The following is a 17,545-nucleotide window of genomic DNA, read 5'->3' on the forward strand; positions in this document are numbered from 1 at the left end:
AGCAACCCTCAGTTTGTTTTGTGAGATTAAGAGTCACTTATGGTTTGTCTCCCTCACAATCCCATCTTGTTTCATTGATTCTTCCCCTACCCACTTAAGCCCCCATGTTGCATCACCCCTTCCTCATATCAGGGAGATCATATGATAGTTGTCTAAGATTTCATTTCTTTTGATGGCTGCATAGTATTCCATTGTATATGTATATATACTACATCTCACAGATACTCTTTTAAGAAGAAAGTATTTAGGGATCCCTGGGTGGCTCATCTGATTAAGTGTCCAACTTCGGCTCAGGTCATGATCTTGGGATCCTGGGATCAAGCCCCGCATTGGGCTCTGCACTTAGCAGGGAATCTGCTTGTCCTTCTCCTCCTCCCTCCCCCTGCTCGTGCTTTCTCTCAAATAAATAAAAGGAAAATTTTTTAAAAAATTAAAAATTAATAAAAAGAAAGTATTTCACTTTTTATACCCAATGCTCTTTAATGAGGGGCTGGGAAAGCTCTAGGAAAATAAGATATAAGAAATTTAAGACTTAGTTGCCCTTAGCTTAGGAAGTCAACAAAAACATTTTTTAAAAGTACATGAGTCGGGGCGCCTGGGTGGCTCAGTGGGTTAGGCCTCTGCCTTCAGCTCGGGTCATAGTCTCAGGGTCCTGGGATCGAGCTCCACATCCGGTTCCCTGTGCAGCAGGGAGCCTGCTTCCCTTCCTCTCTCTCTGCTTGCCTCTCTGCCTACTTGTGATCGCTCTCTGTCAAATAAATAAATAAAATCTTAAAAAAAAAAAAAAAGTACATGAGTCAAAGGACAAGCTGTATATTGCTAGGCAATTGCACAGCTCATCAAAAGGAGGGGTGCCGTATTCCAGAATATTGTTATGTTTCCACCTGCCAGGGTATCACACTGATTTAATTTGGAAAGATCACAAATATTATGGATTTGTATGTACATATTCTGGAAATATAATGGATTCTGGAAGTTGATATCTTATGACATTATTCAAGACTTTCAAACTCATCGCAGCAGCAAGACAGAACTTTTAATGATGTTAACATCAGTAATTCTATTAGAGCCTACTAAAGAGCTTAAAGAAAACCATTGTCTAATATCACAACTATAGAAATATATCCACTGAAAACTGAGAAGTATTTCCCAGACTCTGGAGTGAGCCTCTCTCAAAGACCTCAGAATAAATTCAGGAATGATAACAGTTAAAGAATATTTTGTGTGCTGAGATGTAGTGGTTAACTATTTTCCATTGCTACTGAAAATGACCAATATGGAAAACTAAAGAAATAAAAATATCACTGCAAAGGCTATTATCAATCAAAAAAGATGATAAAATTAAAAAGTACAGAATATTCACAACAAAACTATATATATATATTCTTACTCATTTTATCCATATAATCCAAAGGGAATAAATGAGGTTTATAACCTAATCTTATAAATGGTGTTACAACCAATCTGGCTTTTTAGGAAATATCCTACTGCTTATACATTAACGTAAAAATAGCCCAATATATAAAATAATTTTAATGGAACCTTCATATCACAACCTTCATTCATATCCTAGTAACCAACTTGGTTCCAGAAAGGTTAACATAAATTTATGATTCATTCTTTACCCAAGTATCATATTTTAAATGGTGATAAATCAAAGAACACTAACAAACATGAATAAAAAGGACAACATGTTTTTCCCAGGAGATAAAAGAACCATTTGAGAAATAACAGGTCTCAAGAAGCTAGCTTATTTTGCACTCCCTGATCCAGCTGATGAGAATGAAAGAAGGAACTATGGGTGCACAGCTGGCCCAGCCTCATTCTCTCTCTTATAAGGCTGCACATCCCTAGGACTTCATGACTTCATTAATCTGTATGCTAAGGCCCTTAATTCGTTAGGGCAGTATTAGGAAGAGAAGATGGTCACAAATGCAAACGCATTATGCAATCTAAGTTAACCAGAGACAAACGAGAATATGGTCTGACTCTCTCTGTTGGTTCTGAATTGAAAAGAAGACAAGAAGGGTGACCCTGGCTTAGACTGCTTGGCACCCCAGTCAGGCTGCAGAAACCAAGGTTTTCTGGCACTATTCTTCTTCCTTCTAGTCTCTACAACAATCTCTGGCCTCAGGAATGTGACTCTGGAAACATGATTTTGCTTGAAATAACTGCTCTGGGAACAGGAAATGAGATTGCCGTGGCTGACATCTAATAGAGTGAAAAACCAAGAATACTTGGGAATTTTCATTTCTTTGGAGTTCAACTTAATTGAGAATTCCATTTATTTAGATCACAACTAAGGAAATAAAGAATAAGGATCTTTAATATTTCCCTAAGAATTTGACAGAGATGGCTTACACAAATATGGAATTTTCTTAATGTCAATGACAATTTATTTGGAGTATCTATATTCTACCACTTAGGCTCAACATATGATCTCTGGTGAGTTCTATCGTGCAATATAATTGGGTATAGTTTATGATGGGAAAGAGAAGAGGAAGAGTTTATTTTCAGCTTAGGATACAGAGGGGCCTTGGAGATAAAATATCTGATAAATTATTTTTATATATTTCAGACCATCTAGGGGACAAAGAATAAATTAGCCCCCAGTATCAAAGAAAAATATACAGTGGAAAAGTGGCTGGTATTAGCAGTGGTTTTTGAAGAACTCACTTTAGGCCATCTCTCTCTACCACCACCCCGACAACCACCCCACCCCACCCCCGCCCACCAAGAATGGCCATAACCCTGGTTGACCATAAATTGAACAACAAAGCCCAAAAGGAAAAGACAAAAGAACAAGTATGGGGGGGGGGGGGTTCATTCTCCTTTGTTAGTTCTTCTCTTTGACCAGGTCATTAAAGGTTGCAGTTAATCACTGATGCGGACATCATGTCCCATTTTATCCTCCCCTTAATTTCATTCTCTCTCAGAGTTCAATTACTACTGACACACAAAACAACTTTAAAAATATCCTATTCTATGCTGTTACAGTTCTACACATCTCTTATTTGGAGTATTTATTGCAGCTAAAATGCTAAATTTATTTGCATAAGTAATGTCTGTTTCTCCCACAATAGTACAGACTTCATGAAGGCAGAGCCCATATTTTTTTTTATTGCTTTTTCCAGCAAGTTAGCACAGAGTGTCTAGAATGTAAGAGGTCCTCAAAAATAAACCTGTTGAATAAAAAATTAAATGTATATATGTAATATTTATATATATGTGGAGGAACACCATTCCCATGGCTTCCTGTATTTAAATGGAAAGATGAACTTCTATTAAACTCTCCTTTTTGCTAGGATATATCTGATACTGAGATCAGCAGAGAGTTAGGTGCATGCTTGGCATAAATTATCCTTTCCAGGTGCGCATGCATCTCTCTCTCTCTCTCTCTCGGATTTGCCTACCAACATAGAAGGGGCTTTCCAGTCTGCTTTCATTCACATCTATCGGTCTATCCTCAATAGGAAGACCTGTAGTTGTTCAAAAATGATAACCAAGTGACTTCAAAATTACATTGGAGTAAATTATTATGACGCTGCACATCTAAACCTCACCAATAATGATATTTTTACCATCATCTGATTCCTATATTTGCTCCTTACTTTTGTTTCCTTTTCTGCATTTGTAAAGAAGTTTCATTTACAACCCTCATTAAAACACCACCAACACACATTCAAGGTACACATACTCTCAAAAGCACCTAAGTGATTGCTGAGTCTATCACTGAACCCATCCAGGATACAAAACTCTCTAATCCCTGAGCTACAACCTGTTTCTTCTAATTGCTTTTTGGAGTCATACAAAACAAATCCATGGTATAGTTCTTATAACAACTCTTTCAAAATTATTTGTAGAACTGATTAAGTACTATGCCATTTATTCATTCCACTAAAATTTATTGTGCAGATATTATGTGCCAGGTACTGTGGCTAGGAACCTAAAATGTAAACAAAACAGATGTAATCTCTGCTTTTGTGGGCATACATTCTAGAGTAGAATACTTAAAAAGTAAAGAGTTAACATTATTCTATTAAGAATTATGATGCAGGGACGCCTGGGTGGCTCAGTTGGTTGGGCAGCTGCCTTCGGCTCAGGTCATGATCCCAGCGTCCTGGGATCGAGTCCCACATCCGGCTCCTAGCTCAGCGGAGAGCCTGCTTCTCCCTCTGCCTCTGCCTGCCATTCTGTCTGCCTGTGCTCGCTCTCCCCCCCCCCCAGCTCTGATAAAAAAAAAAAAAAAAAAAAAGAATTATGATGCAAACAAGGAAATGAGACAATGAAAAAGAAATTGGGGTGGGAACCTACATTACATGGGAGGGGTATCCAGATAAGCCTCTCTGAGGAAGTGACATTAAACTGAGATCAGGATCAGAAAGGGAGAAAAATAGTCCAGGCAACAAATAAAACAAACAAACAAAAAGAACACAGCCTACATACAGGACCCTAACTCAAGAGTCTGGTATGTTTCAGGAACGGAAAGAAAGTATGTGGCTAGAATATAAAAGAGAACAGCATGAGGTGAGACTTAAGAGATAAACAGAGTTAATAAGGAAGTGCAGGACTCCATCAACCCTAGTAAGTTTGGATTTTATTTAATGTTGCACCAAAACTCCTCCTCTGTAAGTTAAATCTCCACATCCTTCTAATGTTCTTCATACCACTCTGATCCCTCTCAATACACACTGGTCATCTTTTCTATACAGTATAGTCTAGTACATTTAACACCAACCCTGGTTCTCCAAGGTAAACACCAGTAAAGGGTAGAGAGGAACTACCATTTCATCCTCAACATTATGCTTTCATCAATGGTCTCAAATTGAATGAACTCTATTCTGACAGTTACAACACAACACTGACCGATACAGAACTTGCTATAGTACTAAACCCCCCAAGCCTTTAACACCTGCTATTCAACAACCAAACCTTTTGCTCTAATCATGCCCCTCTTAAAATCTACTTAAACCCCCTACCACCACCCCCAGGTGGTAACCTATTCAAAGCTTCCCACTTCAAGATTCAAGACCCACATGCTGCCAACCGGGCCTAACTTTCTTACGGATATTGGTACTAATCTATACCTAGTGCCAGCCAGAGATGTTCAAGATGGCAGGAGGGAGAATTTCATATCAGAAAACACAGCCAGTATTTTCCAACTTTTGGATGACCACTATATTTATATAATCTAAATTTAGATATATTACACTATTATAAAGTGACATTATTAATAAGGTTAACACTCATCCCTAGAGTTCCCCAAGCTAAAAACCTCAACTTCTCCCTTCTTCTCACATCCACATACCACTCAATCACAAAATCAAACCCTAAATATTTTTCTCCAATACATCTATCTTTCCTGTCACTCCCCTAATTCATGCTACTATAATCTCACCTAGATGACTGGAACAAACAGCTAAAATGATTTACAAGATCCTCATGCTCTGACATTTACTCAGCTCTCCAGCTTCATCTTTAAATTTGGTACCCTCTGTCTCCCAGTATGCAGACCTGTTATTCAACTACTCTGTTCTGTGATTACATCATGTTTTATATTCTTCCCTCTATCTAAAACATCTCTTCCTCTAAATTAATTTCCTTCTCTTTTGTGCTAACATTTACTCATTTGTCAGGTCTAACACAGATACTACTTCCTCCAGAAAGTCTTCCCTGAATCCCACCCAAACCCTAGTCTGAATGAGGGACCTTCTTCACTTCCTAGGATCTCGCAAAGCACCTTGTACTTCATCTTGAGTTTTATTGCCATTTACTGGTTGGCATCCTTCACAAAACCATAAACTCTGAGATATCCAGGAACAGCCTGTTATGTTCACTACTAACTATCAAGCAACTAGCACAGTGCTCAGAGCTTTGATACTCAATATATATTTGTAGGAAGTGAAAGCAAGAAAGAATATGAGAATATAAATGCACATAGGTGAATGAATGAATGAATGAATGAATAAAATATATAAATAAATATATATGTATACACACATACACACACAAAAATATATATATAATATATATAAATATATTCCAGATTTTTGGAAAGTGAGAAAGCCCTATCTTCCACACCTATAAAAATTTTATAAAGGCCTTAGACTTGCTGTATTTAAATATACAACATTACAAATAAAATTCTATCTTTAACAGACAATATGTAATAAAAGGTTAATTGCCTAAATATATAATCCATAAGTTACTGATGCATCATCATTCATTTAAATGTGTATAAAAAATATGGGACCACTCTTTTCTTTAGAACAGTAATAAGGTGATAAGTTGCAGATCCAAAGCACCAAAATGGCAAAATTTTATTCAACCACTCATCCAAAGAAGTCAATATCCAAGAAAGAACAATGCTGCTTGTGCCCTTGTCTGCACACAGGTCACTGATGCCCAATGACAAGTAAAAACTGTCTGTCTTGGGACCAATACAACAATCCAGTTTCAATAAGTAGAAAATAATTTGATACTTACTCACACAATACCACATATTTTTCAAGAGAGTCAATCAGTAGTTTGCTATCTCCTTGATGAAAGTGCAGAGCAGGGAGAACGACGTCATCCTTTAGACAGAATACCAAATACGACCAGCCCATACCCTCTTTGTTTTGCTTGATTGATTTCAGGTCTGTCAAACTGAACAGGAATGACCATTTGCTTTTCCCATTTCTATGACTTGGAGCATCTTAAAAACAAGAAAGTGGGGCAAAATATTTTTGTTCACCCTTTCAAAAGGTACTGACAGCGCTCTTCATGACTGCCTAACAGATAATAGTTGAACCTAGAGAATGACTATAGCATTCACGTTTCTATGGCTTCTACCTGTATTAGAAATGGGAACATACATTTTCTTAAAAGAATAGTTCTGAAAATAATCATCTTACTGCAATACAAAGTGAAAAAAACATGATCTCTATTTCAAGTAAAAGCTTGTCCAAAAATGACTATGGCTTTGGAAGTATGCGGGCTGGATTCAAATTATAGCACCACCATCTTACTAACTGAATGATCTGGAGCAAATAAGTGAAAATCTCTGAGCCTTGGTTTCTTCATCTGTAAAAATGGAGATAATTATACTTACCTCCCAATGTTACTCTAAGAATTAAAAGAGATCATACCTTTCACTAATTAGTATAGTGCCAATTATATAGCAAATACTCAATAAATGTTACTCTTTTCCACAGCCCACTCCCCCCATCCCCTGCCAAATACAAATGGCATGATGCTCCTGGAGAGTCATTAAAAATAAAACAAAAACCCTTTACTTCCTCACTTCCTTTTACAATTATTTTTACTAGACTACACTGAGTGAAGGTAAATACACTGGTATAAAAAAATAACACTGGAGGGTGCCTGGGTGGCTCAATGGGTTAAAGCCTCTGCCTTCAGCTTAGGTCATGGTCCCAGGGTCCTGGGATCGAGCCTCACATCTGGCTCTCTGCTCAGCAGGGAGTCTGCTTCCTCCTCTCTCTCTGCCTGCCTCTCTATTTTTGATCTCTGTCTGTCAAATGAATAAATAAAATCTTCAAAAAAAAAATAATAACAGTGGGGTAAATATACCAACAGACATTTTATTTGCAAAAACCCAAAGAGCAGTGGGGAGTTGAGGATGAAAATATAACTAAGTTGTGAGTGCTTCAAAGAGAATGAATACAGTGCTTGCTTCAGCAGCACACATATAAAATTGGAACGATGCAGAGAAGATTAGCATGGCTCCTATGCAAGGATGACACGTGAATTTGTGAAGCATTCCATATTTTTAAGAAAAAAGAATGAATATATTCAATCTTCCACAAATTCAATCTACTAAAGTAAGACCTCAGTTCAATCCAAACTATAGTAACATAAATTATTTCCTGAGTTTGAGGGCTAGTTACAGAAGATTAAAAAAACTTAGGTTTGTGAACAATAGTATACCTGATAACAAGCAGCTTAAAAAATACATAAATAAATAAAACTTAGGGGAAAAATGTTACTTTCCCACTACTACTTATAATTTCTATCCAAAAATGCCATTTTTACCTATTTTAACTTGGACACAAGCATATCGTATCTCCGAAATTTTAAAAATCCATTTCTCTAATGTTATTTCCTAAGAACAGTTACACTATCCTGTTATTCAAGATCTTAACTCAACTCCACACTATCAGCTCCACAAACATAAACTGCATAGAAGATACGTGCTTACAGAATTTAATAAAAGGGTAGATCAGTGTTGACCTGCATATATGTCACCTTCCTATAATAGTCAGGAAGACCATAGCTCCATCAGCTCCAACAAACAGATCTCCTAATATGACACAAAGAAATCTACAGCGTACAGAAACTCTACCTACAAAAAATACATGCATTATCACTATTTCATGGACACTTAAGTATCATTTGAAAGAAGTCCAGAAAGACTATGAAATGATTTATCTCTACAGTATCCTGCCTAGGTTCCATACCAGTTCAGATGATGCACTCACACCTAAGTCTGATACTAGATTAAGTGCCACGTGCCCACTTGACTACATCATATTTCACTGGAATTTATATCAGAGCTCTTAACACCACTACAAGCTAATATCAATGTGAAAATTCTAGAATTCCAATGTCTTCCTGAATCATTTACATGTGAGTGTATTTAGGACTACTAGATTATTTGCAAAGACTAAAAATACTTTCAAAGCAAATGAAAAACTAGATATAGACAATTTTTAAAATTAAGTTCTTAAATTACATAGAAAGACTATAAATTAATGCAAGAAAATCATATGAAAAATATAAATACATGCAAGCTATATGAATTATCAGTAGTTTGTGCATATTCAAAAGTAAAACTTTTACACATATTTTTCCCATGTTAATGGAAGAAACACATCACATATGAAATAGAAAATGCCTTATACATTTCCTCACTTGAAGCTCTGATAAACAATGAAAGAAACATTACAGGTCAATTCTGGAAGCCCCTTTAGTACTTGAACATAATAAGCTTCATGAGAATAAGAACTTTAATTTGTTCATAATTATATTCTCAATGCCTAGAAGAGTAACTAGCACATAGCAGGTACTCAAAGATGCAATGAATAAATGAATAATCTAGTACCAAAGTCAACATAAAAGAAATCTGCAATTTAGTCTACCACCAATAGCTAACTGAAAATAGGGTTACAAAAAGAAAACTAACAAATTCGAGTTAACTCAAAATTTCCCTTTCTCTCTTAAATAGGTAAATAAAACTAATTAGTTCTGTGGCACCTGGGTGGCTCAGTTGGTTAAGCACCTGCCTTTGGTCATGCTTCTGATCCTGGAGTCCTGGGATCAAGTCCCACATCAGGCTCCCTGCTCAGCAGGGAGTCTGCTTCTCCCTCCCATACATGTGCCTGAATGCATACTCTCTCTCTCAAATTAATAAAAATCTTTAAAAAAATGAATTATTTTGATGAATGATGTTGCCAAATACATGTAAGAAGTATCGCCAACACAATGACATGGGACAACTAACCATAACAGAAGAAGAGTAAAACTAAAACAGTTCAGTAAGTCCCTATATGTCTTGAACAGAATTAACATCAAGGACATGACATTTTATTTGGATGGGTGTACAGAATATGATGGGAGTCTGTTGTTCTGGGAAGAAACATTTTTAAAACATTTAATCTGGTATATGAAAACAAAGAATTTGTAATAGAAACTCTTAAAAAATATAAAGAAAGTTAAGTTTTTAATAGTCAATTTTTTAAGTTTTGTCCCAATTTCCTTTGTCACACAAAAAAGTAAAAAGTATAAAATAGGAAAACTATACAATGATGAATAAAATTAGAAAAAATGCTTTTTAAACATATAAAAATGTTTCATAATGGCATAAATTTGAACTCTGAAACATCAAGTTCAGAAAGTATCTCCTTTAGGAAGAACTTTTTATGAGATATAATTGGATGAGACAGTCTGGGGGAAGAACGGATGGCATGGGATAGAATGTACTATACTTCATAACTCCTGCCAAATACGTGCCATGTATGCATACTGGGCCATATTATGTTCAATACCATTTTCTACTACTGTATACACTCATAAATTTTTTTCAACACTAAGAAAAGAAAATGTCTCCTTAACTTTTATAATAATTGATAAATAAAGGCTCTTTATAAGTCACAGTGCATGGCCAAGCCATATAAGCAGTATTTACATCTGTGGTTTTTTTGCTAAACTACACAGTTACACACAGGTTCTCAGTTCTGCACATTAAAATCAACAGGACAGCATTTAAAAAAAATACAAATGCCCAGTTTCCATCCCTAGAGTCTGATTTAATTCACTGGGATGAAACACAGGCATTAGTACTTTTTAAAAAATATCAACCTCCCCAGGTTATTTCAATGTGCAGCCAAAGCTGAAAACTGCTAATCTAAAAAGATGTTTATTGTCAGATTATGCTCTTCTCATACATGTAATGCTTCTTTCTTTTATGGAATTCTGAAAACTCACTCCCTTGCTCTTTCCAATTGCCTGACATTTTCATTTTCAAGAAACCAACAATATTAGGCAACAACAAAGAAAAAAGGAACAATTCATATAACTTAATCCTGAAAATCTAATGTAGAGCCGTTAAAAATCACTTTACATGCTAAATATACTAAAACCCTGTGGTCTTATCTTAACACTTAGTATTGTTTTGGTAAGAACCTTCCCTTTCAATAGAAAAAGAATGCCAAAAAGGAAAAAAACAAAAACCAAAGCAACACACCGGAATGACCTGATTTTAATTCACCAAAAGCTTATGAGTTACTATTAACTTATTAATTGCCACTGTTTCCAAGAAATGATATAGTACAAAGTGTAACTATTGTATATGAGAATGATTCCCCAGGCCATACATGAAAATCAGATTCACTGGGTAACAATGATGTATAAATGTAGCATTACACATTCTAGCCAATTTTGGCCAGGTTTTCTGAATTGGGAAATGTGGATAAATCATAAACTCAGACTAAAGTCAGCAAGAGATTAAATGTCCTTTTAGTTATAAAACACAAATTAATCAATAAGGAAAAAAACCATTTTAACTCTGTATGAGTATTTACTATTTTTAAAGGAATCACAAATAGATGTGACTACATCATTAAATGGGCTATCTAAATCATATTTGGTGTAGTATATATGTTCTATCAGGCTGTTAGCTTGGCTCTTTTTTGTTATCTACATGTAAATTATCACCACAAAGCAACACAGATTTAAATATACACATGTAATACATAAAGGAAAAAAGTCACTGGACATACATAAATGGGAGACTATAATGAACTGTCAAGGTCTCAGTAAGCACTGAAGTTAGAACAGTATGATTTAGTGGTATACTCCATCTCCCCCTGGTGCTTTAGGATGAAATAACATGATTTTTTTTTTTTTTTTTTAAGGCTAGAAAAATGTGCATGAGAGAAACCTAAAGCAATTTTTTAAAGTGTTTCTATTTTCTGCCATGAATAACTACAAAACAGAATATGTATTTTTAAGGACTTTTTTTTTTTTTTACAAAGTTACAACCAACAAAAAGATATGAAGAGGGAATATAACTAAAATAGGAGTTCAATGTATTAAAGCACCAAATCATCCTTGTGATAGAGAAACATTAAAGAATTTTCTCTGCACTTTTATTTTTATTATATTGTAGCAGATCAGTTTAAGATTTCAAAAGATTTACTTCATACCTCCAGTGGTATGTGGTTTCTTTTTAGATGGAACTGTATTGACCATGTCCCACTCCGCTTCATAACTGTTCAGATGTTCCGACCCCCGATGACCTCTTTCCTTTGGGGCCTGTGTCCACTCTACAACTGAACTGGAATCCTAAAAAAAAAAAATACATATAAAATATTTAGGGACTAAAACTAGAATTTAATTTCATTTAACAACATATTCTCAACTTCTCCATAAAGTCTGGAGATTATGACAGACATCACTGGTGGGAGGACCAACCACTATTTCCTATCCTTTTCTATCTTCACCTACCCACTCCATCCCACCACTTCTCCCCGCCCACCCCCGCTTCCCCACCCCATACCATGTGGTCATCCCCCCCACCCATGCCCCGCCCCCCCCAAGAAAGAAGAGCTTGCCCATGCAGTTAGTGTTGCCAATGAAATAAAAGCAGAGGTCAACTGCAGGGCTTTTGGAAATGCTTTTGCTTTCCCAATAAAAATGCCTCAACCCTTTTCCACTTTCCCCTACTTTGAATGTAGCTATGATGCCTAAAAATATGGCAGCCATGTTATGACTGCAAGAGAAAAAACAGGAGAATCACTCTAAACCAGTAGATCTGTAGTTATTTGAGAAAAATAACCAAGGTAGCAATTTTATTTAAGCCACCACTGGTTGCATATTTCTCAGTCAAAATTTGCTAAGAGCTACAAATAACATATCCACATGTATAGTTCTACAGAACTTAACATTTTAAAAGAGAATAAAACCAAAAGTCTAGGGGCACCTGGGTGGCTCAGTGGGTTAAGCCGCTGCCTTCGGCTCAGGTCATGATCCCAGGGTCCTGGGATCGAGTCCCGCATCGGGCTCTCTGCTCAGCAGGGAGCCTGCTTCCCTCTCTCTCTCTCTGTCTGCCTCTCTGTCTACTTGTGGTCTCTGTCTGTCAAATAAACAAATAAAATCTTTAAAAAAAAAAAAAAAACCAAAACTCTAAAATTCAATATTAATAATTTAAATAAAAATATTTAATTCCAGGGTGCCTGGGTGGCTCAGTGGGTTAAAGCCTCTGCTTCAGCTCAGGTCATGATCCCAGGGTCCTGGGATGGAGCCCCACATCGGGCTGTCTGCTTTGCAGGGAGCCTACTTCCTCCTCTCTCTCTCTGACTGCCTCTCTGCCTACTTGTGATCTCTATCTGTCAAATAAATAAATAAAATCTTTAAAAATATATATTTAATTCCTATACAATAAAAGGTAGCAAAGGTAAGTTAAAAATAAACAAGACTGGGAGAAAATGTTTTCAAAATGTACAGCAGACAAAAGAAAAACATCCAGACTACAAAAACAACACCTACCAAATTATTTAGAAATAGCCAAATATCAAAACAGAAAAACAAATGGTATGCACAAGCAAGTCAAGAACAAATATGAAGGAACATCCAACTTTAGAAACAATCAAAGAAAAATAAGTTAAGGAGTGCCTAGGTGGCTCAGCGGGTTAAGCGTCTGCCTTCGGCTCAGGTCCTGATCCCAGGGTCCTGGGATGGAGCCCCACATTGGGCTCCCTGCTCAGCCGGGAGCCTGCTTCTCCCTCTCCCACTACCCCCCTCCCGCCCCGCTTCTGTTCCCTCTTTCGCAGTTTCTCTCTCTCTGGCAAATAAATAAATAAAATCTTCAAAAAAAGAAAAGAAAGAAAGAAAAAGAAAAAGAAGTAGCTTGGCTTGTTGTGTCTGACTCTTGGTTTCAGCTCAGGTCAGGATCTCAGGACCTGAGATTGAGCTGCACATTGGGCTCACACTCGGCGTGGAGTCTGCTCAAGATTCTCTCTCTCCTAGTCCCTCTCCTTCCTCCTCCACCCCTCCCCCTGCACATGCACACTCTCTCTCACAAATAAATAAAATCTTAAAAAACAAAACAAACAAACAAACAAAAAACTAAAGAAACTTGTGATGCCTGTGTGGCTCAGTCGGTTAAGTGTCTGCCTTGACTCAGGTGGAAGCCCTCAAGCCCTGCCAAGAGGCTCTCTCCTTGCCAGGGAGTCTGCTTCTCCTTCTCCCTCCACCCTTCCCCTGCTTGTTCTCAAAATTTCTCTCTCAAATAAATAAAATCTTTAAAAGAAAAAAAAAAAACAAACAGAAAAGCAAGTTAAGATGAATTTCAATTTTTTGTCCCATTTAAGTAAAAAATAAAAATATGAAAGACAGTGTAAAGACATAGGAAAAAAAAAAAAAACTAGGTCTCAACAGACCAATAATGAAATGTGTACAGATGAAAGTCTGGCAAGATACACTAAACAGGGACAGATAAAGAACAGGATTCTAGTAAAGCAGGACTTCGATTTCTATTGTTTGTATTACTTGAATATTTTTACAAGAATGTACTCATGTATTGCTACTGTAATTTTTCAAAAAGGAAAATCTGTAGGAACAGAAAGATACTATAAAGGCACAACAAAATGAAGAAGTAGACTGAAAAAACAGAGAGGAAAACTGAATAAATGAAATCAATGGGGAGACTTAAGAAGCATCTACAGAGCCCCATCAGCACAAAGGCTTAGAACTGGTCGATCAAGTACTTCTGGAAATTAGGATAGAGTTCAAGCTAAAAAGAGTACTAACAAAAGTCCAAAAGGCTGGAGGTTACTTGTTAAAGAAAATAAAACAGATTATCTCTGGATTAGGAGAAACCAAGCACACTGAGCAAAGGGATAACACACTGAAAACAAGAATTAATTAAAAGCCCATCTATATAATGAATAAGTGAGATTCCAGCTCTTTCTCCACTCAGTTCCCAGAACACTGGCATCCAGGTATACGCTCTCCAGGAAGGAATCTGCAGGAATCTCAGGCAAATGACTAGCCCAAGAGAAAGGATCTAATTTTAACATTAGGGATTCCCCCAAGGGATTACCAAGCCTACCCATACCTACCTATACCTACAAAGGATAGTCGATCACTTTTTTTGTGTCTGCTGTTAAATAATAAGCACCACACCACAAAGATCACCAAACATCAAAGGCAAGAGTCTACACAAAAAAAAGTCCAAATGAAACACGGAGAAAAAAGTCAATTAGAAGAAATAGATTATATAGAGATAAAAACATCTTAAAACTACCTTTAAACTCTAGAAATACTGAAAGATATATCCATAAAGATCAGGATGCTATTTTTAAAAAGGACTGGAAAAGGGACACTTACAATAAAATGTCTTAGAAATTTAAAATATAGCAAAAATGAAAAAGGCAACAGAAGAACTGAAAAATAAAATTAAAGAAACTTAAGGGATTCCTGGGTGGCTCAGTCAGTTAAGTGCTAAGTGAGTTAAGTTAAGTGAGACTTCAGCTCAGGTCATGATCCCAGGGTCCTGGGATCCAGTCCCACATCGGGCTCCCTGTTCAGTAGGGAGTCTACTTCTCCCTCTGCCTGCCACTCCCCCTGCCTGTGCTCTCTCTCCTTCACGAATAAATAAATAAAATCTTTAAAAAAAAAAAAAAAAACTGAAGAAACTTGGGATGTTTGGGTGGCTCAGTTGGTTAAAAATCATCTGCCTCTGGCTCAGGTCCTGATTCCAGGGTTCTGGGATTGAGTCCCATTTCAGGCTCCTTGCTCAGCAGGGAGACTGCTTCTCCCTCTACCTGCTAATCCCCCTGCTTATACACTCTTTAACAAACAAATAACATCTTAAAAAAAAAAAAAATTGTACCACCTCACACAAGTCAGAATGGCTAAAATTAACAAGTCAGGAAATGACAGATGCTGGCGAGGATGTGGAGAAAGGGGAACCCTCCTACACCATTGGTGGGAATGCAAGCTGGTGCAGCCACTCTGGAACACAGCATGGAGGTTCCTCAAAGGTTGAAAATAGAGCTACCCTACGACCTGGCAATCGCAATACTGGGTATTTACCCTAAAGATACAAACATTGTGATCCGAAGGGGCACATGCACCCGAATGTTTATAGCAGCAATGTTCACAACAGCCAAACTATGAAAAGAATCTAGATATCCATCAACAGATGAATGGATTAAGAAGATGTGGTATACACACACACACACACACGTGTGTGTGTGTGTGTGTGTGTGTGTGTGTGTGATGGAATACTATGCAACAATCAAAAGAAATGAAATCTTGCCATTTGCAACAATGTGGATGGAACTAGAGGGTATTATGCTGAGTGAAATAAGTCAATCAGAGAAAGACAACTGTCATATGCTCTCCCTGATATGAGGAATTTGAGAGGCAAAGTGGGGAGCTGGGGGATAGGGAAAGAAAAAATGAAACAAGAAGGGATCGGGAGAGAAACAAACTGTAAGAGACACTTTTTTTTTCCCCCATGAGGGACTCTTAATCTCACAAAACAAACTGGAGGGTTGCCAGGGGTAGGGAGTAGGGAGAGGGTGGTTGGGTTATGGACATTGGGGAGGATATGTGCTATGGTGAGTGCTGTGAAGTGTGCAAGCCTGACAATTCACAGACCTCTACCCCTGGGGCTAAAAATACATTATATGTTAACAGAAAAAAGATAGTTAAAAAAAAAAAAAAAAAAAGAAAGAAAGAAAGAAAGAAAATGAGGAATGATTAGAAAAAAAATGGAAGGAACTTCCTAGAAAAAATACACACACACATACACACACACAGAATTAAAAACAGGAAAGAAAGGATTAAAAAGTAGAGGACCAATCCAGGTCTAAAGAGTGCAAGAAAGAAAGAAAATAGAAAATGGAGCAGAAGAAAAAATCATCACGGAAATAATTCGACATTTCTTACTAACTAAAAAACACAAGTTTCCATATTAAAAGAGCCCATCAAGTGCCCAGAACAATGGATTAAAAGGACCACAAAGGCTACTATGAGGACATCTAGAATACAAGAAACAAAGAGACAATCATGAAAGCTTCTAAAGTGAAAAAAAAAACCATACAATGGATCAGGAGTTAGAATGTATTAGACTTAATATTAATAAAGGAAATTAGACAAATGTAGAGCAATAATGTTAAAAAATACATGGGAAAATTTCTTTTCAACTGTAATTCTATGTGAGCCAAACTATCAATTCAGAATTAGGATAGAAAGTCTAAAGAAAGTAATTTCTTTGCTCCCATACATCCTTTTTCTCAGAAGCACCAGAGCTGCATGAAAACAAAGGAGTATACCAAAATAAAAAACAGCACAGGATATAAGAAATGGGGATAAAAATATGAGGAAGAGGCAAAAAGAATCTTCAAGACAACTGCCACACAGCAAACCGAAAGGGCAGCCAGTTCAGAACAAGCTTGTAAGGTGGTTCAGGAAGAAATGTCTCTAGAAGGTGAAAACTGGAGGCACCTGGGTGGCTCAGCTGGCTGAGCAACCAGCTCTTGATTTGGGTTCAGGTCATGGATCTCAGGGCCAGTCAGGCTCTGTACTCAGCAGGGAGTCTGCTTGGGATTCTCTTTCTCCCCCTCTCCGTCTGTGACCATCTCTCCCAACTCATGTGAATGGCTCTCTTCCTCTCTCTCAAATAAATAAATTAATCCTTAAAAAAAAAAAAATGAAATCCAAAGATCATATACATGTTGAAGTATTTTGAGAAGAGGGTTGTCTGGGTGGCTCAGCCAGCCAAGCATCTGCCTTCGGCTCAGGTCATGATCTAGGGTCCTGGGATCAGAGTCCTGCATGGGACTCCTTGCTCAGCAGGGAGCCTGCTTCTCCCTCTGCCTGGGAATCCCCCTGCCTGTCCTCTCTCTTTTCCTTTCTCACAAATAAATAAATAAAATCTTTTAAAAATAAGAAAATAGATATTTTTGAGAAGATATGCAGAGAACTGAGCCTGAGTTTCAGGGTGAATTAGAGATAAAATAGAAATCTCTACATT

The 17,545-nt window shown here is 37.0% G+C and overlaps 1 protein-coding gene across 2 annotated transcripts in view; it reads right to left on the reverse strand.

The window, feature by feature from the left end:
• TBC1D15 (TBC1 domain family member 15) overlaps nucleotides 1–17,545 on the reverse strand; it is a 79,430-nt gene that overhangs the window by 33,491 nt on the left and 28,394 nt on the right. For both annotated transcript variants that reach the window (XM_082742841.1, XM_082742840.1), the window contains exons 4-5: nucleotides 11,706–11,844; nucleotides 6,487–6,697 (exon numbers count right to left, since the gene is read on the reverse strand). In XM_082742841.1, coding sequence (XP_082598967.1) covers nucleotides 6,487–6,697; nucleotides 11,706–11,844 — 350 coding nt within the window. The remainder of the gene's footprint in view (nucleotides 1–6,486; nucleotides 6,698–11,705; nucleotides 11,845–17,545) is intronic.

This window comes from Mustela nivalis, assembly GCF_964662115.1.
Source record: "Mustela nivalis genome assembly, chromosome: 7".
In the NCBI taxonomy this organism is placed as follows: domain Eukaryota; kingdom Metazoa; phylum Chordata; class Mammalia; order Carnivora; family Mustelidae; genus Mustela; species Mustela nivalis.